Source organism: Lontra canadensis, unplaced genomic scaffold, assembly GCF_010015895.1.
Source record: "Lontra canadensis isolate GAN:19392208 unplaced genomic scaffold, GSC_riverotter_1.0 scaffold15, whole genome shotgun sequence".
NCBI classification, from domain to species: Eukaryota; Metazoa; Chordata; class Mammalia; order Carnivora; family Mustelidae; genus Lontra; species Lontra canadensis.
The window spans coordinates 22,222,819-22,250,698 of NW_022631009.1; the positions used below are offsets into that span (position 1 = coordinate 22,222,819).

The following is a 27,880-nucleotide window of genomic DNA, read 5'->3' on the forward strand; positions in this document are numbered from 1 at the left end:
TGATGCATTGCCCGTTAATCCTGTTCGTCCTTTTTGCCAAGGAGTTAATGAAACTAAGGCAGAAGGAATTGTTATTGAACAACCCAACATCTACTATTTAAGCTAAAAGTCAAGCAGAAAAGGAAGGTCCCCAAAGTCATCAAGGATAATGTTTTAAGCTGTAGAGGGAAATCTAAGGCAGGTTGCTGTAAACTTTGATTTTCCACCCTGTTCCTGAGGCAGGATCTTTGGAAATTTATTACTTTTTCACGCAAATTTGAACCATGCAAATTTGAAGTTGTTAATATGAAAATAATAATAAAGCCTCCCTTTAGGCTCAACATTTGGGATAATATAAATTCCCCTTATTTTGTCATGTTTCCAGCAGGGGATAGATGATACCCTAAGCTGGGTGAAAGGACTGTTCACAGAGGTGTGGCCAGGGGGTAGGGAAACTGCCAGGACGGGTACAATCCCTGCTCCAGACGTCCAGGGACAAGGGGAGTGAGTGGTTCCTGAACCCTCGGGAGGACAGCTAAATGGGGAGGGGTACTGGATGGGAACTTGGGCCTTCAGGAGAGGGAAACAGCTGACCAGTGGTGGCCCAGCAGAGTGGGATCCCTGGGAACTGATACCCTAACCTCTTCCTTCCCTCTTCCTGATTTCTTGCAGGTGCTGCCCATTGGGAGAACCTGGCCGGAAGCCAGAAGTCAAGATTGTATATGTAGATGGACTCCCTGCGGGGAGCAGGGTGAAGGACCTGGAGGACCCCACACTTAACCAAAGTCTGAGCCAAGAATCCTATCATTTCAAACCAGCGGTAGGACACATTGTAAATGGGCCTTCTGATATTGTCCATGGCGGTACCACTCCAGCTGGTAAACAGCCCTCACACCCGTCGTCCCCCAAACTCCCTATCCATGCTCAGGATGGAACTGTTATCGATTTTGAATTATGAGATGCTTTGAGGAAACATGTCTTCCATTGAATTTAACCTCCCCAATCCCCCTTCTTCTCCAAAATACCATGTTGGTTTGGAGTCTTCCTTTAAGAGATTTTAAGCTGCAAGACAGAATTCTGGCTCACCTCACTTTGTGCCACTTCTGTGTTCTTGAAATGCCACAAAGGTAAGCATTTCCTAAATACAACTCTCTTTATTTGGAGGTATGGCACATTTTCAGTGCTGTGCAGCCTTCTTTTCTCTTACCCTAGATTTGATCGGTACTTCAAGAAATTAATTTAGAACAGGATTAACAGCTGGGTCTTGTCACAGTGGTTGCAGAAATTCTGGCCATTAAGACTATAAGCTCCCTGGGGGCTCTTGGGTGGCTTAGTGGGTTAAAGCCTCTGCCTTTAGCTCAGGTCATGATCCCAGTGTCCTGGGATCAAGCCCCACATCGGGCTCTGTTCTCAGCAGGGAGCCTGCCTCCCCCTCTCTCTGTGCCTGCCTCTCTACCTACTTGTGATTTCTGTCTGTCAAATAAATAAATAAAATCTTAAAAAAAAAAAAAAAGACTATAAGCTCCCTGAGGACAGAGGTTGTGTCTCATTCCATAACTTCTCCACAGCTTCTGGCAGAATGTGTGGTTCTTAGAAAGTACTCAATAGGGTGCCTGGGTGGCACAGTGGGTTAAGCCTCTGCCTTCGGCTCAGGTCATGATCTCAGGGTCCTGGGATTCGAGTCCCGCATCGGGCTCTCTGCTTGGCAGGGAGCCTGCTTCCTCCTCTCTCTCTCTGCCTGCTTGTGATCTCTCTCTCTGTGTCAAATAAATAAATAAATAAATCTTAAAAAAAAAAGAAAGTACTCAATAAATATTTCTTGGATAAGTGAACAAAGCGTTTAAAATGATGCATAGATCCATAACCAAATCATACCTATTTCTGACCATATTTTCTAAGTCTGTATTATTAAAAGATTTCAGAATCACTATAAATGATATTATGAAGGTCAAATGGGTCCCTCCTCCACTGGAGTGCTGGGAACACACAAACTCAAAATTAGCATCCAAGATTAGCCCTTGTGTATGATTCCATCATTTTAAGAGTTCTTCAAAGTGCAATTATTGCCAATTAAAAATGTTCCCTAAGACCCAAAGAAAGCCATTTATCCTTTCAGATCCCTGTGAATGCAGGGAACTTGGTATCTTGACCAAACTGAATGTTAAGAGTTTCATCATCTGCTTTACTTTAAAAAAGACAAGGCCGCACTTTCCAGCCATCAAGGTTCAGCCCCACCTGGCTTGGAAGGAGCCTTTGATTCTCTCCAGGGCAACTGGATTCACCTTCTATCACCTGCCACAAGACAAGGATGAGGTGGGAGGGGCTAGAAGCATTGAGAAAAGCTTTGCCCTCTTTGCTTAGAAAGCTTGCATTCTGGCACCTCTTAATGATGGCTTAATTTGGGGCTATTTTTAATCCAGGAGATTAAACCAAGCCATCCATTAAGAAGTTAATCCATGCATTTGATTTCCATTAAGAGGGAGAAGAACAGATTTTTGTCTCGCTCTTTTTTTTTTTTTTTTGTCCTGATTTCCCCCTTTACTTAAACTTCCTCTCCTCTGCTCAGTGATGTCATTGTAGCTTTTAGTCTCTGGCCCCAGGGCTGTGGGTGTTAGCGGTGCTCTCTGGGCAGCCAGAGATGATGAATCATTATCCTGGGCCTCTGGGCTGGGAGAGAATGATGTCACTGTATAACTTCCTCCTCCTCCCTAGCCTCCCCTTTAATACCCTGCATGTTTGAAACAGACGGGTTCAGCTGAGGCTGCCCAAGGGCCTGGGAACTCATGAAGCTTCGCAAATGCAGGGTGATCCTGGGCAGGGAGCCCTGGGGTTCTCACCAGTGCGGGACTGAACTCCTTCACCCTGCTCACCACGAAGCCATTTATAGACTCAGACAGCTAGAAGGTGACTGACCTGACACCTCCGAGGCAGCCAGACATCCAGCAGTCAAGCTTCCCAGCCCTGCTCAGCCTCTCTGCTTTGAGGTCAATTATTATAAACTATCATTTTTGCAAGGTTGCTCTTAGTTCAATGGTTGCATAATCCATGGCTGTTTCTCAGCAATGATAACTCGGAGCCTCCCGGACAACGGAAATCCCTGGTTTAATCTTTCTTTTTCTCCCTTTCCATTTCATTTTCCCTCTATCCTTCAACGTCTTCTCCACCTCACTCCTAACTCAACAGTTTCCAGCTGTGGATAGCTTGGCTCTGTTTCCACCCCAGATTTTTCTATAACGGGCAGCTGGACTCCTTCCAGGTCCCAGATGTGCTATTTATTTATGCTGAAGCATCTGGGCCTCAACGCAGTCTTGTAATGGCAATGTGGCAAATTTGCAAAAAAAAAAATTCGACTGCCAGCTAGTTGGTGGGCTGTACCATCCTGACGGACCCGGGAGGCATTGCAAAGGAGTTGGAGGTGAAGCCAAAGCAAGGAGTGTGAGCAGGGATGGCAATCCAGGCGAAGCCAGAAGCTCACACTCTCCCATGCTGTGGCTTTTAGATGAGTCTAGTCACACTGGAAGATGAGGGTTTGATTCATTTCAAAGCACGATGGTGTTGTTGCAAAATCCAAAGAAGCCGTTCTCCTCCATAAGTGAACTGGAAGCAGGGTAGCCCAGTGAAAGCAAATGGCTGTCACCCTAAGTGATTGGGCTGTGAACATCAGAGATGACAGCCCTGAATTGGGGATTATAGGGCTGTCGGGGCTGGGGCGCAGGTCCAGGGGGACAGGGCACTGGACTGGGAATCAGAGTCCTGGTTCTGGTTTCAACTCTCTCCTGCTTCTTTTCATGACCCTAGGCAAGCCTTTTCACCTGGGATCCTATTCCCTCTTCTATAACATTGAAAGATTGGGTTAAATTGTGAGGTTTCAAGCTTTTTTTAAATTCAAACTAAATCTTAAGTGGAAGTCTTTTATGTATGTGTGCTTAATACTATGGCGCAAGGTGGTGGTAATAACCGAATTCTGGGAAATAGCATAACTGGCAGCTTGTCCAGCACACACTGGGTCCCACAGGGTCCAGAGACTGGGGGTACGGGGTCAGAGGTGTGCCTCTCCACCACTCAAGCATCCTCACCTTCACCTTTAGAGTCACGTGGCTTAGCCACATGCCTACCCTTCTCAGCGGCTCAGAGAATAAGCCCCTCCATTGACACTGTCTTCCTTGTTCCTTCCCTGACCCAGTATAACTTCCTCCACCCCCTCCGCCCTTCTATTACCTCCTTCTCCTCAGCTTCCTGCTGGATGGCCAGTCGATCACCTCCATCCTCTCTGAAGAGTAGGCATGGGACACAACCATTTACAACCACAGGAGAAGCAAACCCTTGGCACATGGATCTTCTGGACTACTGAATGGAGCCTCTCTTAGTAGATTTTCTGTGTATTGTATCAAAGGGAGCTCTTCTCTCTCTTCTTTCACCTTGGGTCTCATTACTGAAGGCTCCCTTTCTGCTCCTAACCCTAGCTTGTGTGGCAAGCCCCAGGAATGAAGAAAAGGGTGAGTGTGATGTGTGTCCCTCTGTCTAGCCATTTCTGAGACAACTTTGTTGAACCTTAAGGGCTCCTTAAAGCACAGTTTGAGGACCACTGCATAAAATGGAATCATCACTCCCAATCCTTGAGTCCTAAAAACTCAGAGAAGAGTGTTTTTCATTTGGGTTAGAATCCTAGGAAGTTTTTGGACTAGAGAGGACTTTCGGAGACTCCCCCACTCTTTCTCATCTGCTGCTTTGAGGGAGGCCTACACCCATCTAGAGTCTTACTAGTTGGGAGAAATTCCCCCTGAGGAACCATTCATAGCTTCTGGCACCATACAGCTCTCCCCAGGCGACACAATTTTCTCTCCAGTGTGCTGTGTGAGATACTCTAGGCACATGGATGAAGGAACATTTCAGTATCCGAGAACATCTCTCCATACAGTGACTTCTTATACGTAGACCCAAGAGTCCAGCTGGCATAGAGATGAGAGCTGTGTCACTAAGGGAGGTCTCAGGTCATCTTGGGTCTGTGGACAAATAATTGCTTTTCCTCTCATCCTCCATGAGTGGTAGAGCACCATATTTGAAGCTCTTATACATTGTATTATTCTTTCCAAATATTTGCTATCCTACTTAGTGATAGAAGAAGATCTCCTGGCTACAGGGGTGTTGAGCTCAGTCACTGATTTGCTTTGACCAATGAAATGTGAGAAGTGATGAATGCCACCTGCAAGATAACACAAAAAGTCCATGTGAAGTTCTGTCATCTCACTATTCTCTCTTCTAACAAAGGGCAGTATATGAAAAGTCCAGTATCTCACACAGGGGCTGCTTCTTTAGCCTGGGTCTCAGAATGACAGGGATGTGAAGAGGGAATAGACCCAAGACAGACATGTAGTAGATACAGAGTATGAACAAGAAATAGACCTTTGCTGTTGTAAGCCTCATTCTAGCTGAATTGTTTCTCATGGGTTAGGAGCCAGAGAGACCTGGATCTGCATTTCAGCTGTATAACCTAAGACAAATCACTAAACCTCTCAAAGCCCCCATTTTCTCATTCATGAAATGGGGATGATAATGGCACTTACCCACTGGGTTGTTGAAAGGATTAAATACAAAAATACAAGTAAATTCCTTATCACAGTACCAGATACTTAAAAAAAACACTTGATACATGTTACCTATGATTATGATAAAACATATTAGGGCACAGGAATAAAAATATGGGTGTGTAGGAAAGAAATGAACAATTATGAAGTAAGATAATTGGCCATAAATCTTCTTTTAACATTTAATTTTTAAAAATAATGCTCAGTATTTATGGCTCTATGTAGGAAGAATAAAGGTCCCCAAAGATGTCCAAATCTCAATTCCCAGAAACTGTCAATATGTTACCATATGTCAATATGTTGTACAGCAAAAGGGACTTGGTAAATGAGATTAAGTGAAGGATGTTATTTATTTTTTATTTTTTTAAAAGATTTTATTTATTTATTTGACAGATAGAGATCACAAGTCAGCAGAGAGGCAGGCAGAAGTGGGGGTGAAGCAGGCTCCCCGCTGAGCAGAGAGCCCCATGTGGGCCTCCATCCCAGGACCTTGAGATCATGACCCGAGCGAGTGGAAGGCAGAAACTTAACCCATTGAGCCACCCAAGTGCCCCAAGTGAAGGATTTTAGAGGTGGAAATTTATCCCAAATAATCCAGGTAGGACTGATGCAATCACAAGAGGCTTTATAAGTAAAAGAGGGAGTTAAGAGGGATCCAATTTCTGGCTGGAAGAGCCAAGGAATGCAGACAGCCTCCAGAAGATGGAGAAGCCATTAGGACAGATTCTTCTCCACAGCCTCCATTAGGAACACAGACCTGGAATTTAGTCCACTGTGACCATTTGGGCTTTTGACCCACAGAACTGTAAAATAATAAATTTATGTTTTGGTAGGCCACTAAATGTGTGGTAATTTGTTACAGCATCAATAGGAAACGAATTCAGGCCCAATTCCTTTTTCTGTTGTTTTAGCATTGCTGCTTCTTGTTAACAGATAGTCTCCTTTTCCTGAGTCCAAAATCGTAAAGATTTGGGTAGGATTTTTTTTAGATCCCAATGCTTGCTGATTCATAAATTAGGCTCCTGACTGTGGCCATCCTTTCTTGCCAATACCGTCCCCCCATCTCACAGGTTCTCACTCTATGAATCCCACATACATAGTTTCAAATCATAAAAGGAATTTTCTATTATAATTTTAAAATGACATGTTATACTTTGTTCACTGTGTGTAGTTTTGGGGGGTGGTTTGTAATCTTTTCCAGTCACTACTAAAGGATAAAATTAAGGCCAGAAGGCCAGATCCTTAGATAAACCCGAATTATGTCAGTATGATTCTTAACATGACTTTTTCCAGAATTCTCTTTTAGCGGATGAATTCTTTTATCATCAAGAGAATGTCATATAAACTCTCTTGATGATGAAAGAATTCATTTACTAGAGTAATACATGAGGCATATGGTAGTAATTTTTTTTAACATCATTGGTTGCTGAAATCTTGTTTGATCATAAACAGGGAGAATTGTTGTTATTTGCTTTTAGATACTTTTGTTTTACTTCCTAATTTTTTTCTTACATTCCAGTATAGTTAACACAGTGTTATATTAGTTTCAGGTGTACAATGTAGTGATTCAACAATTCTCTGCATTACTCAGTGATCATCAAGATAAGTGTCCTCCTTAATCCCCATCACCTATTTTGCGTATCCCCCACCCATGTCCCCTCTGGGAACCATCTGTTTGTTCTCTGCAGTGAAGAGTCTGTTTCTTGGTTTGTCTCTTTTTTTCCTTTGTTAATTTGTTTCTTAAATTCCACATATAAGTAAAACCATATAGTATTTGTCTTTCTCTGACTTATTTTGCATAGCAAAATACTCCTAGCTCCATCCACGTTGTTGCAAATGGCAAGAATCCACTCTTTTTTATGGCTGAATAATATTCCATTGTCTATATACCACATCTTTCTCATCATTCATCCATCCATGGACACTTGGGTTGCTTCCATAGTTTGGCTATTATAAACAATGCTGCAATAAACATAGGGGTGCATGTATCCATTTGAATTAGTGTTTTTGCATCTTGGGGGTAAATATCCCATAGTGTGATTACTAGAACATAGGGCAGTGCTATTTTTAATTTTTTAGGAACCTCTCTTCTGTTTCCCTTTTTATTAGTTTCAGTGATGGCAGACAAGAGACGGGAAGAATATTTGTCATCCTTTTCCCACAGGCACTTTTCAAAAATTTCAGCTCACCCCTTCTACAGTGGGTAAGCTGTGCAGGTAGGTCAGGGGTCTCCCTCATGCTTGCAAACATTCTGCAAGAAGCGTGCTCAGTGTGCTGTCATTTGCAGGATGATCTCTGCTTCAGGGGTCTTGGCTCATTGACCACTCCTGCCTGTGGTGGGAGAATGAGTCACGTGGGAAGTGTAAATTTCCTGATCCCTCCAACTACAGTTCATAGGTCTAGCCACAACATGGTAAATATTCTATTTCTGTTCTAAGTAAAACAATAATTCTGTGCTCAGTCTGCTACTTTTTTTTTTCTTTCTTCTCATTGGCTCTCCATTCACAGAGTCCAGGCTGGGAGCAGACAATTTTCCAGAAATCTCCTCAACCACAACATGCTGACTAGCTTTAGTTATTTTCTACTATTAAAATAGGGTTGCAGTATGAAAGAGTTCCCCTCTATAAATCCCAGTGCCAGAAAATAAGCCTTTGAGGTTTCTTGATATCTGGCCTTGTACTTCTAGGTGTCCCCCTATCACTTTAGAAGTCATAGCTGTGAGCTACCCCACCTCCTATCTCCAAACTCCCCTTCTCTCTGATACCTGGTCCTAGAGAGGGTGGTCTGGTTGCTCTCCAGTGACCAGCATCTCCCTCTCGGAGTGTGTGTAGAATCTAATTCGTAGAGTATACTCATTCTCCTCATGTTAGATTTTTGCTATTACATTTCAGCCTGGATTCTGCAGTGGAAAACTTCCTGCCACATAATGGACTTCCATTCACTATTTTTGTCTAAATAGGGTTATACCCATTTTAAGCTAGATATTATATGAATAAGTATCAGAATCATACCCACGACCAGATGGAGTTGGCTTTTCCTGGGGAAGACAAAGTGTTAGGTTTTCTTGTTTTAGTTATGAAAATGCCAGCTTGAGCAATGAACTGGCTGGTGTTCTAATTGTCTTAATGTGTGAATCAGAGAGGCCATATGGCCCACCTGATCAATTGTGTGGCGATGAAGAAGGGGAGGAAAAAAAGGATCCAGAGGGGCATAGTTAGTCACTCAAGTCTACCATTTATGTCAGAAGTGTGTTAGTTGCCCAGTGAAGATTTGTAGATGCAGCTGCCAGGGAAAGTGAGCAGCATGGATAGGTTTCTGAGACGGACTTGCAAAGCCTTCATGTTGTAGGAAGATGAAAATATTTTGGGAGTCTAAATTACATGTGTTAAGAAATCAGGGGGAGCACGGGGTTCTATGCATGAAAAAATAAAACCAATTAAAAATAATGATCCTCCTCTTGGAAGCTCAAAATGCAAATCAATCAATCAATCAATCAATCTTGCTGGACAAGAATCTAAGCCCTCACTTATGTCCGTCTTGAGTAGCAGCTGTCCCCTAGTTGCCATCAACTCCTGGTTTGCCTTAATGACGCAGGGTAGAGTGTGACCTTCGATCATGTGACCATTCTTTATTTTCAAAGATTTCTCTTGAGTGACAGCCATGAAAATCTCTTTTCTTTGGAGGAATTCAAATAATTTCCAGATATACATTCATGATTTCATTTAAAAACTTAGTTTAAAGAAGGAAGGATATAGAGTAGAGGTGGAGTCTATAAGCAGAATTATTTTGTTTGGTTCTCACAGGATCTTTAAGAAATTTCACACACAAAAAAATTGCAGATTTCTCCATGACTACAGTCAGCTGGAGCTAAGTGGCAACTGCTAGGCTGTGAAGGGTGTAATCCACTCTTTAGTTCCCTATGGGCCTGCTTCATTCTCTTACACCACCTTCCTGGCCCTACACCTGAACCCTGATACCTGAATAACCACCTCTCACACTATGGGGAAAATGAGGTACAAAGTCACTCTGAGAAGCAAACACAGCTTACGTCCCCAACGACTCAGCTTTGTGTGTGGATGGGAGAGGACGTGAAGCGAGCAAAATAGTTTTTAAAAGCAACTGGAATGGTTTCTCTAAACACACCGATGTGTTGGGGGAGCAAAGGAAGGAAACTGATGGAGTTGGGGACATCAGTGATGAAAGGGAAGGGGAGGGCATGGGTCTCGGGAAGGCTTTGTGCCCGCTTGGTAGCTAGAGACATTGTGAAATTCACCAGTCCATTCCTCCGTGATGCCATGACCCACAGACAACACCCAGGCTCCAAGCACAATGTCAGCTGGAGAAGGCCCCATGTGCAGGGGCTAACTTCTGGAGATATGTCCACTTTCTCCTCTAAATTTTACAAACTCTATTTCCTTGAATGAAGTCACTATCGCTTTGGACCTGAATCACTGCAGAACTGCTTTTACTAAGTGGCTCTCTGTCCTGCGTGCCAGTCTACGTGACTGGTGCTACAGGACATGCCCGTGGTGCTGGACTCAGCATCATCATGGTCCTGAGGCTCTCACTCCTAATACTGGGTTTCTGGATTCAGTATTGGGAATACACGTGTTTTCTCTGAGAACCTGATTTTTTTGTTTTGGTGCTGTTTTGTGTGTGTGTGTTTAAACATTGAAAACATCATAAAGGTTATACCACATCTGATTTCTCTCTTTGCACTGGTGGGTTAAAGGCCACAATCAAATCCATGGCCAGCCTCCATCGAGTACAGGAGACATAGTGTGAAGGGACACATTTGGATACTTCATTCTGTTTTTTTTTTTTCTTAATTTCCTAAACTTTAATTTTCCTTTGTTCTTTTTCTTGACTATTAATTTTTAAGTGCTTTTTAAAATGTCTTATTGCTATCAGATATTACACAAATACAGAATGAATAACCAAAGTGGGCATTCCAGAAGGCAAGGAGTATCTTTGGTTAAATTAGCTCAGGTAAAAGGAAATGCTTATGGGTACTAGTTGATTGCAGCATATAGTTGAACATTTTAACCACACAATGCTTGCCCATTAATTTAAAATTCAATTTAATTCTATCTTTGTTCATTTTCCCCACGTCTTTGATGTAAATTCCTAGTTTCATCAAGATTTATGACTTGATAAAATAGGGAGGGTAGGTCTTCTAATTGGTGTCTCTCACTATAGTTACTGGTGTCTGAGATGTGCTGGGTGATATGAGAGGATTCTCTGTCCTACCCCCACCCCAGGGACCCTACCTCCAGGCAGGCTCTGGTCATCCTCCGTAAAGATCCTGGCCTTCTTCAATCTCAGAACCTAGTGTAAACCATGAAGGATCTTAGTTTATATGAAGTGGAGGGAATTCCAATTCCTGTTTTTCATGTTACCCTTTGTCGATGACTTTTTTCTGGGATATGCCAAGATTCGAATCCAAGTCCTGTTGGGATATTTTCCTCCCAGTTTATCTCCAAAGTGAAAACCCACCAACCTCACTTCCTTTTCTAGAACATTTCTATACTATTAATGTGTTGTTGGAAAAGAAGGAGTACGGATATTAAGAGTGAGTCTGTATGTCTATATAGGAGAGGGGATAATGAAGATTTTAAAAATTATGGGTGTGATATGAACAAAACATTCCTGAGTGCACAAAAAGAGAGAGACCTTGCATCCTGCTGTTCTCTGCACTGGACAGCATGGGCCGGTGTTGACTGAGGACAGCTTGTTTGGGTTTGGAAATTGAGGGTGGTTTGGTACAGGAATGGCTGTGGGGTGATTCCAGGAGAAGGCACTGTGCAGCTTACATACAAGGCATATAAGGCAAGATTGGCATTTGCAACTCATGGAGCTTCTTTTCTGGCTGGAGACAAAGGCTTGCCTATGTAGCCCAACTAGGGAAAAGTTCAAGAGTGTGATAAATTACTACCTCACATATTAAAAGTAAAGACTGCAATAAATGGAGTGCACTCAGAGTTCTAAATTCAACCCATAACCAATTAATGAGAGGCTTTCTTGGAGAGCACCTAGTTTTGCTTAGGTACCCTCCTTAAATTGTAGTGAAAATGCTCATATTTGGTGATTGGAGTTTCATGGATTTCATAATTTACATAATTACAACCGTGTCTTATGAGCCCTTCTTTTCATACCTTCTGTTATTTTCTAAAACTATCAATGCCACTTATTTTCTAAGGAGTTTTAAAGTACTGTCTCTTAAGTTTCTCCAGCTTTGGAGCTGCATGACGAAACCCATTAGATCCTGGGTCTGGACTAGTTAATACTACGAAGTGAGTATGATTATTCATGGTTCCAGCAACTTATAAAGTTCAGGTAACTTAACATGGCAGTTCAAGTGACTTGGTAACTTAACATTTAAAATTCCTGTTTCTTAGGTAAATACTTAATCATGCAGGACGTTCCCTGTTGGTTTTCTCATCTTTCCAGGGCTAAGACTTCTCCATCATCTCATTGATGGAGGAGGGTCTGGTGTGAATCTCATCTTTGTGCTGAGGCTTAGCTGGACCTGCCTGTTCTTTGAAATCTGCCTCTACTCCCATTGCGTCCGCTGAGGAAGTGTGCCCCTTATGGTCTCAGTCACCGAGTCCTTTACTCTGCACCTTCTTTGCCAACAATACAAGCCCATTCAAGTTCCCCAAATGCTCTTAACTAACCTCCACGCCTCTGTCTACTAAACATGGGGAAATGTATAGCTGCTCTTGCACTTTATCCTGGGGCTGTGAGAGATTCAGAGTAGGGTGGCTGGAGGATAGGACGGGCCATTTCAGAAATGCCTTTGGCAACACTTAACTTTGGGAAAATAAAAAGAAACCTGTGGGGCACTTGGGTGGCTCAGTAGGTTAAGCCTCTGCCTTCAGTTCAGGCCATGGTCCTGGGACTGAGCTCCACATGGGGTTCGCTGCTCAGCGGGGAGCATGCTTTCTTTCTCCCTCTGCCCCTCCCATGCTCATGTTCTCTCTCTTGAATAAATAAATAAGATCTTTAAAAGGGGGGGGAGCAGGGAAACCTTGTAATAAAGTCAGGAGGCCAGAAAGGGAGCTCTTATGCCCTACCACTTGTTGACAATTGCAACCATAACAGTAAGAATCATACCTTGCTGATCCATACTACTTTAGGGGCTTTATCACCCCAGCAGGAGGAAGAAGATTTTCTTCTTGCCCAGCAACTACCCAGCCAATGAGAAACAGCTACAACTCAGCCAGTGAAAAGCCGCCATACTTCAAACTCTCAGTTTACTCCAATGGACTTTTGTTTGTAACAGCCCTTCCCAATTCCCCCTTTCCTATATGGAAGAGCCTTCCTCTCCTTTGTTCTCTGAACTTGCCTATAGTTTTGCTACAGCTTGCATGTTCTGATTTACAATTCTTTGTTATTCCTGAATAAATCCTTTTTTTCTTCCTTGTAAAATAACTGATGGTTTTATTTTTAAAGTTAACACTCTGTACATACTTTTCTACTCTCTTGGCTGCCCTGTAATGAAAGAAGCCCTCAAAGGATTTCTTGTCTGGGTTTCAGTTTTCAATTTGGGAGCTAGTCCTCCCCACTCTCAGATTTCTGTCTTTTCCAGGAGGATGGTCTCTACCAACTTCCCAAGAGTTTTGATGCTTGGAGGGGTAATTGTGTGAATCCTTTCCTTGAGAGATCCTGCACTGGCTATATACTCTCTAAATATTCTCCAAGATCCTTAAACCCAGCTCAGAAAACATTCTTATTGCTTGTGTGGTGGAGAAATGGTTTATACATCATCATATGTTTTTCCTCCTTATGTTTTATGTTATAAACTCTATGCACTTAGTGCTCCAGGATTTGCCTTTGAAAAGCTAATTTTTTCCCTCTTTTTTAAAACCATTGTATCTTCCCCTCTCAAGAGACTATTTTGAAATTCAAAGTGAAGAATTTGACTTGCTGAATTCAGCTCTTGCTAGGTTCTTCAGTACTTTTCTCTCTCTAGGATAAAAGCCTTAGCCTAAAGATCTAATTTTAATGGTGGAAATGTTGTAGGGCAAAAAAGAAATGCCAAGAAATAAGAATACATCTGTCAATATTTTAAAATATTTTACAGCTACTTATATGATATGAACTGAATGACTTAGGTGGTCTAGTAAAAAATTTTCCTCTTTGGGGAGGAATTGGAAAGAATCTAGGCACATGTCTAAAGATATTAACTTTAAATGTTTTTCGAAATTTACCATAAGAGGCAGATTTTTCTCTCCCTCTTGGCTTTGAAAATATTCCTTATGTCACCCTCTTCTTTTTCATGATCCTCCATAACCTGGGAGGGTTAGCTGGCAAAATTCCATACAGTAAGCAAGACTTACTGCCATTTAAGAGCCTCATACTATCTCCTTGGGGAAAGACAAAACCCTGTGGCTAAAACTGTCAAGTCTGGGATCTTAAAGTTCTACCAGAGAAACTGTGGGGAATGTTAGTCTCTTGGTGGGGAATAGGTTGGATCACTGGAATGTCTTTTTCCCAGCTTGTTAATGTCTATGATTCAAGGAAAACAAACCTTAAAAAGAACGCAGAAAGTACAATTTTTAGAGAACAGAGGTGAACACTAGTTACTTTAATATTTTGAAAAACATTTTTATGAATTTTTCATAAACACTGCAACTGATGACATAATCATCACATTCAAAAGAATCAATGCTTACATGGATTCATGGATTTAAGTCCCTAATTGGGAAGAGGCCAAAATTCCCAGATTTCCCAGATTTCAGTTCATGATAGTAAACTTGTATTTCTTTCAAAATACTCACAGAATGCTCATGACAAATGCAGTGCAAATGGAAATGTTTTATTCCCAACATGGACAGTTGAAATGAAACTCCTTTATTTGAGTATCAGCACACCAGTATACACTCCACTGAAAAAGGATTCTTGACTAACTGACATATGTATGTATTATGTTAAACATCTGTAAGAATGTGTATGTATATGCATGTGTATCTAAAACTTTATATAGACACACAATTTTTCAACATTGAAAGGTATTTCTACCCACTAGAAAGAGTTTGATGTTTCAATCTCTCGAATGATAATTTTACATCATGGACTAGTGTTTAAGAGTGTGGGTGCTGGACATTGATTGTCCAGCTAAAATCATTAATTCGTTGTGTGACCTTGGGCAAGGTACTGAACATTTTTGTATAGCAATAACCTCATCTCTAAGATGGCAGCCATAACATCTGCCCCATGAAGTGGTTGTGGGGATTAAGTAAATTAGAACATGGCACTGTATAAAGTACAAAATAAATGTGAACTTTCAGTAATATTACTGGTATATGCAAGGCCCGTGCTAGCTGCTTTGGGGGATAAAAGAGACAGTCCTTACCCTTATATGGCTTACTATCTAGCGGGGAACTCAAGCTATGGTCTTATATAAAGTTAAATATTCATACCTGAGAAGAAAATCAACTGTTCAGTTCAGCTGCATGGACCAACCTCTTAAATATAGAAGCCATAAGGGCTGGTGACCTGGACCAGAGGAATATCTTTATAGAAAATGTTAGTCTTAGTCTCACATTTGTTTCCCTTCACCTGATGTTTATCTCTCTGACATGATGAAAACAGGATCAAGGCACATTGTATAATATGCACCGTTTGCAGTGGCCCCGTCTCCGTCAATCTTGCAGTGGTTTAACGGTGGGCCGGTCAAGCAGTCCATGACGCAGCTGCTGATGCTGGATTAAGGCTCTTGACAACAGAGGCTGGTTGAGCTGAGAGTGCTCTGAGAAGTGGGCCAGCCCACCAATTTCTGTTTGCAGAGGAACAGTGACTGCTTCAGCGGATTTTTAAGGTTTGTTTTTTTTTTTTCCCTGAGATTTACAGACAATTCCAGACTGTGGTTATCCAGTTTAAGAGGTCATTCTGTACAAGGAAGGGCATGAAACTGCATGTCTAACTGCCAGATAAATATTACAGTTAACAACTTCTCTGTGAGATCAAAGACAGGACTGCTTCCTGTGGTCTGAGACGTTCATGAAGGCCTTGGGAAGAAGTGGTTATGAAAAGGCCTTCAACAAAAATTTAAGGTAATCTTTGGATTAATCCCTTTTCAATCAAATATTAATTCCCCTAATTTAATTTTTTATAAAGAGGAATGCATTTATTTATTTATTTATTTATTTATTTTTAATTTTAAGTAGGTCCCAAGCCCAATGTGGGGCCTGAGATCAAAAGTCATATGCTCTACCAACTGAGCCAACAAAGCACACCAACCCCTAACTTAATTTTTTAAATTTATCACTCTAGGTTTTCCCCTACATCCTGTCCCTGACTGGTGCTCATTTCAAAAGATAATTCTGTGTCTAAGTTATGAGTTTAACAAGTTTTCATATGTTGTTCTGAGTATATAACCTTCACCTATAAAATTGCTTCTGTGGGGAAAACAGGTATTCTGAATTTCAGACAATCAATTTACAAACCCATTTTTTAAAACCCTACTTTGTTGGTTCTTTCACTCAGCAATTAAGGAGGAGTGCTTTTCATGTGTATCAGACACTGGTTGGCCCATATGAACAAAAGATACCTACTCTCATGGAGTTGACATTCTGGAGAGGAGATCCAGTTAAACAATACACAGAATTAAGAATTGGGATAGTGTGTTGGAAGGCAGTAATTGCTAAGGGATAAAAAAAAAAGTAGTGCAGGGTAAGAGGGATGGGATGGGTAGCAATTTTAAATAGGATGGTCACTGTGAGGGTTACACTTAAGCAAAGTGTGAAGGGAGCCAGCTAAGATGACCAACCCCAAGTGGGGCTAGAGTATTTAAGGCAGAAGGAAGAGCCACTGCAAAGGCCCTGAAGCAGGAGCTTACCTAGTGAGTCTGAAGAATAGCTAAGAGACCAGTATAGTTGGAAGAGGATGGGAGAGACTAGATGATGAGGTCAGAAAGGTAAGTGGCAGGAGGGAACTTGCTAGATCATAGAGAGCCTCGCAGGACTGTAGTTGTTTTGAGAAAGTCAGTGGTCACTTGCATTGGGCGGGCTTAAAGCAAGGCCTGCATGTATCAAAATAATTTCTCTTTTCCCCAGTGTCCTATACTTCAACTTTAATGTAGATACAAATAAACTGAGATCTTGCGAAAATTCAAATTCTGGTTTGGTAGGTCTGGGGCAGGGCCTGAAATTCGCCATTTTTAACAAGGTTCCAGGTGATGCCAGGCTACTGGTCTATAGCCACACGCTGACAAGTAAGAGTAAAGAGATGTTGAGTTCCCAGGGGCTCTGGAACTTACCTCTCCATTAGCTGGGTACGAGGGCTTTCTTGTTCCTCGTGAGCCTGAAAGGAAAACCTTAAAAGGTTTTTGTTCACTTTCCTCTTGGTCATGGTCTCACCACTGGTTTCACCATTTCAAGGTCCTATCACTTGGCTAGTAAGAGCATGGTCTAGGACTCCCTCCAGGAACAAGAGATAGGTTTTCTGGCTGTTTCCATGCAGGATCTAAGAAGTTTCTAGGGCCTCCTCGCTGCCACTATGGAGGCTCTGACCACATTCCTATCTTACTCCAATTACAGAAGTTCTGACTTGTGGCCTTCACTCCTGGTCCTGTATACTTTGAGTGAAAGACCAGCCCTGTAAACTAGGCTTGAGGCAGCTTAGAGGATGTGGGTTATGCTCCTAGGTAGAAGAGAGAATAGCCTGCAAGGCTGGCCTTCTGCAGAGCAGGCCTGGGAGGACTAGCTACTTGTGAATATAAAGCAAGGTCAAGAGCCAGATAGCCAGATGGGTTTGAACTGTGCTTCTATCCCTTACTGTGTAATATCAGGAATACTCCTTGGGGTCCTGGAGCCACAGGTCTCTCATCCGGAAAGTGCAAACACCACCACCACTTCCCTCATTTATCGAGAGGATGCATATACAGCATGGAGTCAGGTACCTGGTTCATACTGATGCTCACAAAATACTGGTTTTTATTTTTATAATCCCTGGTATAAAAATAATTTTGTGGCCTGGCCCGACGGTACCCACCTCTACATTCTCTGGAGCTCAGGCCCTGTGGCAAACCCCTCAGCAAGGCTTTCGAAGAGAAAACAGAGGGGCCAACGGCAGTTTCCTCGTGGCAAATGTCACTAGAGGTAATCAAGGAACGGAAGATGTTTAGTTTAGAAAGGAGATGATGGGGAGGGGGATAGGGATGGACGTGATGGCTGTCGTCATATTGTCTTGTGTGAGAGTGATCAGACGTCCTCTAGGAGACCCAGCGGGCACGCTGCGACCCACCGGAAGCAAAGAAAGGAAAGCACACCCGCCTCCAACAGACAAAGCGAGTCAGGGTGCGACGGAGGAGGGGGTGTCTGGGAGGGTCGGCTCCTGCGCAGCTGCGGCCGCGGAGCCAATCGCCGCGCGCAGCCCGTCCTCGCGCGACGGTACAGTCGTACAGCCGTGACGTCGACGGTTGCCATGGAGAGGCCCGCTCTCTGGGGACCGCGAGCTGGCGCCAGGGGCGGCGGGGTCTGAGCGTGGCTTTGAAGCCGCTTCCGCTACCATCATGAGCGGCCGAAGTCGGGGTAGAAAGTCTTCCCGCGCCAAAAGCCGGGGCAAAGGCCGCGGCAAGGCCCGAGTCCGCGCTGCTCCTGCCGACGCCTCCCGCGACCCGGACCCGCCACAGTGCCAGAGGCTCGGGGAGGAAACCCAGGCGGCACAGGTGCAGGCTGGCGCGGGTTGGGGTGGCCTGGAAACCGCTGCGCCCGCGCCGTCCCGTCGGCCCGGGGAGGACGCTGCCTGCCGGCTCCCCCTGGACTGTGGCCTCGCGCTCCGGGCCCGAGCTGCGGGGGATCGTGGGCAGGCCGCGACTAGGTCCGGCCCAGAGAAGGCCACATCCCTCTCGGAGCGCCTAGCAACAGACACTGTCTTCGTGGGAACCGTGGGAACCGTGGGAACCGTGGGAAGGCCTAAAAATGGCCCCCGCGTTGGAAATCGGCGTGGCCCTGCCGGGAAGAAGGCCCCAGAAACCTGTAGCACGGCGGGGAGGGGGCCTCAGGCCATAGCCGGTGGGAAGCTGAAGAAGGGGGCCACAGGCGAGAATGTCTCCGTCCCTGTGGTAGAGGAAAAGAAGGTGGAGAAGGATGCAGGGTCAGGGCCCCTGGCGACAGATGGCAGCATGGATACGCTGGAGACTGTCCAGCTGAAGCTGGAGACCATGAACGCCCAGGCAGACAGGGCCTACCTGCGGCTCTCGCGGAAGTTTGGGCAGTTGCGACTGCATCACTTAGAGCGCAGGAACCTCCTCATCCAGAATATCCCGGGCTTCTGGGGGCAAGCTTTTCAGAACCACCCCCAGCTATCATCCTTTCTGAACAACCAAGACAAAGAGGTTCTCAGCTACCTGAACAGCTTGGAAGTGGAAGAGCTTGGCCTTGCCAGACTGGGCTACAAAATCAAGTTCTACTTTGGGCGCAACCCCTATTTCCAAAATAAGGTGCTCATCAAGGAATATGGGTGTGGGCCTTCTGGTCAGGTGGTGTCTCGTTCTACTCCAATCCAGTGGCTCCCAGGGCATGATCTCCAGTCCTTAAGCCAGGGGAACCCCGACAACAGCCGTAGCTTCTTTGGGTGGTTTTCAAACCACAGCTCCATTGAGTCTGACAAGATTGTGGAGATAATCAACGAAGAACTGTGGCCCAATCCCCTGCAGTACTACCTTATGAGTGAAGGGGCCCGTGCGGAGAAAGGAAAGGAAGGCAGGCAAGGTCCAGCAAGGCAGCCAGTGGAGACCCCAGAGCCTGGGGCAAACAAGTCCAACTGATCCCGCACTGGCCTCCCTACTACCTCCCACTGGACCTGTGCCTAGCTAACCACACGTGTTTGGCTGTCTGCCTTCTCTTCATATTGGCCTCTGCACTGTATTCCCTTTGGACTTCAGTTACAAGAATATGGTATCTATGATCATGTTCTTTAGCCTCCTCGTGGCCTTCTTGCTTTTTCACATTAGTGTTACATGTTAAATGATCTCAACCCTACTGTTTATATGTTCAGCGCACATGCTTCAAGTGCGTGTTGCCTTTGTCTACATTGTCTGGACCATGATCTTGGCTCTGGCCCTTCCTAGCTCTCTTTAACATGGACACATGAGTCATCCTCCAAGAGGACCAGTGCATCCTCAAGCTCTGCTACTTCAAGGCCAGTGACTTGCTGAGCTTTGTGTTCATGCTGGCCCTGCGTGCCATCTAGGGCAAGTTTTTCTGTTGCCACTGCAGAATGAAGCTAGCGCACATGGTATTGGCCATCAGCCAAAACTAATTGTTCCAAAGCCCTGGGGTCACCAGCCTAGTTGCCATCACCTGCTGGATCTCTGACTTTGGCCAGGCGCCTCTGCTGCCCTGCTGGATATGCAGAATAGCACTCGACTGTTAGGCATGGATGAGGTTAAGGGTGAGAAGCACTATGCCACGTGTTCTATACCATCATGTGTCTCTTCCTGCCTCTGGGCCCTTCTACTGTTGAACATTCATCAAGTTCTATACCGTGCCCCGTCACTGTCAGGCCACTGAGACTTTTCTACGTTGCTATTGGCCCCAGTTGACCTCCGGGTCAGCGAGGACCTCAAGAACTGCCTGTGGACCCAGGCCCCCTGCCAGTGCATGAGACACACACCTTCCAGGAACCCTGCTGCCTACCAGACCGATGGGCGGGTGTGTGGACGTGTGCTCACTGTCATCGTTCCGTGGCTCCAGGTGAGGGTGGGGAATGGACCCACATGTAACCTAGGTACCTTTGTCAACTCCACTTATCCCTTCCTAGCACAGGACCAGAGTGCTATAGCGGAGTTGCTGGGGAAGTGGTATTTCTTATCTGTGGGCCTGTGTCTGCTTCATCTTACACCTCTATACCTTACTTGCCCTTCCTTCATACCCTCTATTCCTTCTTTCCTCCCTCCTTTCCTGTCCTTTTTTCCTCCACTTCTCCCTCCCTTTTTTGTTGCAATATTACCACAGCTCAGAAAGAGAAAACAACTGAGAAACCAGGGTTTTCTGCATACAGCTAGAGAGACAGGTGGGACTTGCTGTGCACACTCACGCACTGGGAAAACAGAGGGTAGAGGAAGCCAGAAGGCCGAGTTGGTCTGTGGTCAACCTTGGCTCTGACTCCTGGGTTCACTGTATAATTCTCATGTTGAAAATTCTTTTCATGGCTACACACGTGTTAGAATTATAAGCCCTAAAGCAGCAGTGTTGTGGACTAGTGTTTACTCCTGTTCCAACTTTTTTTTTTTTTTTTTTTTTTGGTGCCCCTTAAGACCCAGTTAGCTCATACTGTTTCCTCCTCTGTGGTAGCCTCTGGCCGTCTGGCCCTCATTCCCCAGCTTTCTACTCTCAGCATTCCTTTGCTCTCTTTATTTCTACCTTTAAATACCCTTAGGATAGGCTTCCATCTTAGGGCATGGGGACAGGGTGGGCAGAATCCATTCTGGATCTCCAGGGCTCATTTCCAGTGAGTATAAAAGCTGAGCTGGGCCCTCTTTCTCCTCTGCATCCCTAAGGGTGGAGGGGTAGGACTGTACCTACACATTCCCTCCCCCAATCTCCTTTTCCTTATGGGAGACCTTGTTCTGAGTTCTGCAAGGGCTGGGGAGGCCTTGACTCAAATTTGTAGAGAGGGATTGCCAGGTGGGGGACTTGGAGCAAAAACATAGGGCAGGAATGAGCCTGGTGTGGAAGGGCCTGGAGATGCAGGTAGAAATGGCTTGGAAAGCCTCAGGGAAAGTATACCTCTCTCTCAGTGAGGGCAAGGACAGGAAGGGACGTTCCCCAGAGTGAGGAGGGGGAGAATTAAGGGGTCATGGGTCAATACAGTGCCTGGGTGAGGGTTGCCCACGGTTTTGTCCAATCATTAGTTCATCATTAGTGGATTTTATAAATCACAGAAACAAATCCAAAGCAGGATAATGTTACTTTGGATGCTTTCTCTTTTGTTCTAGGTGTGGCCTTGCGTATGTGGAAGATTGATGCTATATGCTGCTTATTTTGCCATAAGTAAAATCTTACCACTTCCCCCATTTTTGCCTAATGGGACAATGTAGCTGTATAGGTCTGCTTTTTTCTTTCTTTCTTTCTTTTTTTTTTTTTTTTTTTAAACTTTTTGCTCTTTATTATGGACATTTTCAGACAAGCACAGAAATGGAGAGGATGGTACCTGGACCCCATGTACCCGTCACCTAGCTACATCAATTATGATCAACCTGGTATCTTCCTCTCCCCACCTGTATTGTTGATGGAAAATCCGACACTGTGCCAATTCAACCTTGACTACTTTGGGAGATCAGGACTCTCTTTTGGTGGTGATAGTGGTGGGCGGCACTATCATGATCACATCAGGTCTGCTTTTTGCTTTTTGCTCTGAATGTTAACTAATGAAGTTCCAGAAATGGGCCTTAGAAGTGAAAGTCTTCAGGATAAATAGGGAGTCTCAAAAAGAGATGAAAAGATGCTCCCGTTCCCCTGTATTCATGAAAGGAGAGAGAGAGAGAGACTGTTTTTTTGTAAATCTTTCAAAGACTGATAGAATAAGGTGCTTACCTGAGACCCTTCACCAGAATATCAGTCTTTTTTGCCTGAGAAAGATGGAGGCATGTGTGACTGTTAGAAATATCATCAGCTTGTCCTGGTTTCATAATATAACTGGTCTTGGAAGTATAATTTGGAAATTGTTTCTGTGTTCTGTGAAAATAACCTCCCAAAAGCAATCAGTTACTGGTTGTCTTGGTAATTTGACACCCTGGTAATAATGCAATTATTCCTTTGTTCCCAAACAGTATAAATAGTTGTAAGCTTGCATGCATTATGGAAAAATAAAAGCCTGTATCTCTGTTATATTTTTTATTTTAAAAAAAGAATTGGAAGGGGGAGCTGAGGCTGCGTAGTTGAGGGGATGTATACGTTGGCCTCAAAGAGTGATTCCTAGGTCTCAGGCCCTGATGTGACTAGCTACAGAACAATGATTCTCATGCCCTTAGCAGAAATTGAGACTCTGTGGTTCGTTCTGGGAGGAAGCCAGGTCATTCTTGTTTTTAATGAGTTTTCCAGGTGATTTTAGTGGAAATCCAGTGTTTCTCAAATTTTGAATTATGAATTGTGTGAGGAATCCTGTGAAACTATGAATTCCGATTCAGTAGGCCAGGGTGGAACCCGAGATTCTACATTTCTAACAAAATTTCAGGTGAGGCCAGTGCTGGTGGTTTGTGAACTGTACTTCAAGTAGCAGAGCAAGTGACATTCACGTCCCATTCAGACTAGAGTAACAGTGCTCTGATTGCACTTGAGAACGATCCAAGAAACTTAAATATACAGTCGGAGCTCTGCATAAATGCCAACTAAATCGGAATGTGGGAAGGGGTTGGTCCAGGTCTAGGTGTTTTAGAAACATCCCACGTGATTCTGTTGTCTAGCCAGGGTTGAGAACTAGGGTCTCTGATGCTGTTCATAATGCATCTATAAGAAGGCTAATTCTCTTCATCAGGGGAAGCAGCCACAGACAACAAAGGGCCAAGAAAAGCTGCCCAGCAGAAAACAGTTGGAAAAAATTAGAAGTGGGTTGTTAAATGCCTCCCCGCAATTGGTTTATGTGATAAAGGGCATGATTCAATAAATGTGCAGTATTCAGAGCATAGTAGGTGTTCAAATATTAAACAAATGTATGAGTTTAAAACACAGTTTATAGTCAAATGCCTCAGGGCTAGTCTGGTAATTAAATTTGCAAAAAAGCAGGCCAGATTTGTTTCATGAGGGTCTATGTATGTATTAGTTTGTTAGGGCTGCCGTACCGAAGGAACCCCGATGGGGTGGCTTAAATAACAGAAATTGACTTGCTCCCTTTTGGAGTCTAGAAGTATCAGATCAAGTTGTGAGCAGGGTTAGTTTCCTCTGAAGGCCTCTCTCCTGGCTTGTAGGTGGTCCTCTTCTCTCTGTCTACACGCGGCCTTCCCTCTGTGTGAGCCTGGGAGCGGTTGGCGGAGGTGGAGATGGTGTGTGGCTGTTCTGCAGAGCTAGATTGTTTACCTGGGGACACAGGCCTAGTGCAGCTGCATCTTCGAAGGGCAGTGGGAGGAATCAAGATTTTTATGCAGAATCTCCCAATTTTGAATGCTTTCAACTAAAAAACAAATTTTTTTAAACACCCATTAGTGATACGTGGAGTGCGAAAGGGTATGGAGAGCAGCCTCTGTCTGATGCTCAAGCATCTTGGGATTCATGCAGAGGCCTCTGGGGTTATGCGTTGGAAGGGACTGTCTGCCCAATTCAGCTCACACACTCGCATCTTCAGAGGTGCGAAGCCTTCACTCCCCGGCCCCCCTTTCATGCCCCTCTCTGGTTCTTTGGAGATCTTTTCTGATCTGGGGTTCACTACCTCCCCATGGGCTCATTCATTCATTGCCTCCTGTATGTGCCATTCTCAGTTGTAGACATGAGAAACATAGCTATGAACAAATAGAACTTTGAATTCTGCCCCCCTTCTAGGTTTCAATCTCTCAGATTTTGCCTGGGATTGTCAGTCAATCTCCTTTTTCCCTTTTCCTCCATTGGGCTGCCGAGTGTTTTAGGTCCATATGGGAGCTAAAGGAAGCCTCTTGCTATCTGACTTCTAAGAAATCACAGGGCAGTTAGGTTTTTAATAACTCGGAAAGTGAGGGCATTTTGCAGTAATTCTTGTTAGACTGAATCCCTCACCCTTTCCTCAACTTTGAGTTTTATTACAAAAGGCCGCTTTCTGGTTTCTAAACTTGTTACTGGGTGGGCTTTTTTGGGAGTATGAGGAGTTTGATTATGCCATGGGTGAGGGAGGAGACAATACTAGCTTTACTAATCATAGCTTATGGCAAGTTTTTATCAGCTTCGGACTGTCTCTCCTTACACTTTGGGCTTCCTGCCTCTGGTCTATACCAGTTTGCAACAAGGCAGGGGGGCACACTGATCTGGGGTGGCCTCACCTAGGGAGGAAACTTTGCCCTCATTTGTCCCTTTGAAAATTGTGGAAACTCCTCCTGCCCTCTCACCCCTTGAGACCTGGGCCTTGGTGAACCACTGTTACTGATGGGTGGCTCATACCCCTCGGGGTTGGGGCAGCATAAAAAACAAAAATAAAAACAAACAAAAAAAAAAAAAAAGAGAGAGAGAGAATCCAGGCTATTAAGTCTATGGTGTTTATCTCTCTTTGTCCTTAGCATCTTCATTTCTGCTTTTGGAATTTCTGCAGCCATATTTCACCATTCGGGGTCCCAACTCACTTCTGCTGATTCATTTTCACCCAAAACTCTGACTTCGTGCCTGTGGACCCCAGATCCGCATTCTCTGGTCGGGTGTTCAGTTACATACTCTACAAGGCTCCAACCTTGAATTCCTTCTCTCCCTGCCTCCTGTCAACCTGGTTCTCAGCTGAGCCTTGAGAAATATGACAAAATAGCCCCCATCTGTGTGACACTTGACGGTTCACAAAGCACAGTCTCTTACATTATCTCAATTGTAACAACTATCTGATAAGATGGCTCAGAAAGGTTAAATGACTTGACCAAAACCACAGAAGTAGTAGTAAGCAGTAGAGCCAGAACCCAAACTCAGGTCTGCCAAATCCAGACTTCATCCATACTTCGAATGGTAAACAGGAGGCCCAAGCAGATAGATACCTGGTACTATGAATCCTGGCACTTCTTACCACAGAACCTGTAATTAAGCCTTCGCATAGTGCATCAGAACCCTCAGCGCAGCCCTCCTGGTCAGTCCCAGCCAGTTGCAGTTGGCACGTGGGTGTGAACCTTCTTGACCATCCAAACGAGAGCCTGCCCGCAGAGCTCAGTTAGAAGCAGGGCTGGCTAAGGTTGGGTGACTCAGAACAGCGGCTGAGGCTTCCTTTAACTGCTTTGTTCTAAGGTTAGGCTCGGCTTAAAGTTTCAATACCTGAAGATGAATGATTTGAAAAAAAGGAGATAATTTTTCTCCCGTAACAAGAAGTCTGGTGATGGGAAGTTACAGGCTTGCTTCAATGGCTCCATGATATGAGGGCTCTGGTCCATTCCGGCGCTTCCTCTTCTCTTGGTTTTCTCCTCATGATTCCCCAGCCTCACTTAAAGGCAGGCAGGAAGGAGGAGAGGGAGATCTTCTCACATGTCTCTGTCCTTTTCAGAGATGAAAATCTTTGCCAATAGTCCCTGCTGGATCTCAGGAGACATGAGTTAGGTTCCTTGGGCCAGAAATGGGTCACACTCTCACACTCTATTTCAGGGAAGCATAGTCCTGCCATCAGGGAATAAGGAGAGCTCGAGTGGTTGGAACGGATGGGAGATGTTAGTCACCTGTAGGTTCATCCTTTCTGGAGCTGTGTGGCTATGCCGCTGACACGCACATCACGTAATAGTTGGAAGCACCATGTACGCACGCTGTCCCTGCCCCAGCTCCCCTGGGCACCTCTTCTGACAAGAAGGCTCTACCAGTGCTTGGTGTTCCATGTATCATCTCCTCCATTACACGGTAAGTGCTCCTCCCGCCTCGCAATGCCTTTCTGGGCTTCCTGTCTCCCATGGCGCCTCACTCAGGGTTCACTCAACATCTGATGCCTGTGGTTGATAAATGCTGCTGGGGCAAATGCAGTAAGTCAGTAATCTTTCTAAAATGTAAATTTGATTATGTCAGTCACCTGTTCCAAACCTTCAGGAGTAAGGTCCGAAATCCCAAGAAGAATATTTTCTACTTCAAACCTTTTTATTATGAAGAATTTCAATATACATAAAAGTTGACAAACCACAATGATTACCCGTATACTTTTTAAGTTCAATGATTTTTAACCTTGTACCATATTTTTTGTCTCTCTCTATATATATATGTATGTTTTGGTGAACAATTTGAAAATATGTTGCTTGACCCTTCACCCCTAAATACTCAGCATCCATCTCATAAAAGAGGATTTTCTCCTGCGTAAACCTAAGACTATTATCACACTGCAGAACACAGTTCCTAAATGCCACCTAGTATCCAGTCCATATTTAGATTTCTCCACTGTTCCCAAGATTATCTTACAGTATGAGATTTAAAATCAAGATTGAATAATGTTCAGGCATTTTTCTAGTGATCTCTTCAATCTTTTTCGAACAAAATCCCCTCACTTTTGTCCCCCTCATAACATCAACTTTCTGAAGAAGTTGGGTCCGTGGTCTTACGGGATATCCCCAGTTCCAGATTTTTCTGATTGTATCTTCCTGGTGTCAGTTAACTTTTTCCTCTGTCTCCTGTATTTCTTGTAAGCTGAGGATGCAGATGGAATGCCTTTGGCAAGAGTACATAGATGACGCAGATATTTCACAGTGCATCACTCTGGAAGGCAAAGTGACAGCTGGTCCCACTGTCATGCTGTTTGTTTGCTCTCTTGGTTAAGATGGTGATCACCATATTTCTCTCTCCCAATTTAGCAGGAAATCTCTGAAATTACTGTAAAGATACTGTTCCCTTAAACTTTCATCCCAAGGTTTTAGCAGCCATTGATGACATTTGCCCAAACCCGTTATTTCACTATGGGTTATGAAGTAGTGACTTTCTAATCTTGGCATTTCCTTTACATGTGTTATCTTGTATTTTTCTGTAAGGAAGACTTTATTCTCATCATCTAGCAATGAACTCTTCTTCCTTCTGAAAGGCAGTGTAAATGCTTCGTTTATTCCTTTTGTTATCTATTTTCAGAATCAGAAGTTGGTGTAAAATTGTCTCTAATGGTTTCAAATAAGGGCATGTTTTTCTTTTCTCTTTACTTTCACTGTGGACTTCTGGGGTTTTATTTATTTAATGTTTTATGATCAATGACAGCCATTTTTGCTTTTGGATACTCAACTGACCTGCATTTTGCCACTAACTTTTACCAGACTCCTTTGTCCTTGTCCCTGATTTTCTCCCATGGTCCCCCTGTGCTGTGAGGCAGCCAGTGTGAATCAGTGTGAATCACTTCCGGGTCTCTGGATGCCCACTGTGCTCTTTGACACACTGAATTGTTTGTACAAGCTTTTGTGTAGGAAGAAAGCCCTTGCAGCCCTTCTCAAATATGGCTCAGATATTCTTGTACTGGGTTGTAGCTTTTGATCTGAGTTATTCTTTCCTTCTTCTTAATGTCCACAATATTTTGTCCACACTTCAATTTACGATCTCTAATGTAGTGACTTGCTATTGTCTGTTTATCAGAAGACTGTGAGATCCTTGAGGCCACAGAGTAATAATGACAAGTAGTAGGTCTTAGTCATTTTTGTGTTCTTACAGTTCAGGGACTTATACATAGTAGGTGCTCATTAACCAGTTGAATGAGTGAGCAAATGAATG

General features: G+C 44.1%; 1 protein-coding gene across 2 annotated transcripts; it reads left to right on the forward strand.

Annotated features, from left to right (window-relative positions):
* The first annotated feature begins 17,890 nt into the window (after positions 1-17,890).
* TSPYL5 (TSPY like 5) lies at positions 17,891-22,404 on the forward strand. 2 transcript variants are annotated; one of them, XM_032858647.1, is made up of 2 exons: positions 17,891-20,266; positions 21,511-22,404. In XM_032858647.1, exon 1 carries the CDS (start codon positions 18,082-18,084, stop codon positions 19,336-19,338), a length of 1,257 nt encoding a protein of 418 aa, XP_032714538.1. In that variant the 5' UTR covers positions 17,891-18,081; the 3' UTR covers positions 19,339-20,266; positions 21,511-22,404. The 2 variants fall into 2 exon arrangements, with proteins under 2 accessions (XP_032714538.1, XP_032714539.1); XM_032858648.1 differs by having other exon boundaries at positions 21,698-22,404.
* The last annotated feature ends 5,476 nt before the right edge of the window (positions 22,405-27,880 follow it).

Excerpts from the sequence above, each read along its gene's own strand:
- TSPYL5 (XM_032858647.1), top strand. The coding sequence starts at position 18,082 with ATGAGCGGCCGAAGTCGGGGTAGAAAGTCTTCCCGCGCCAAAAGCCGG.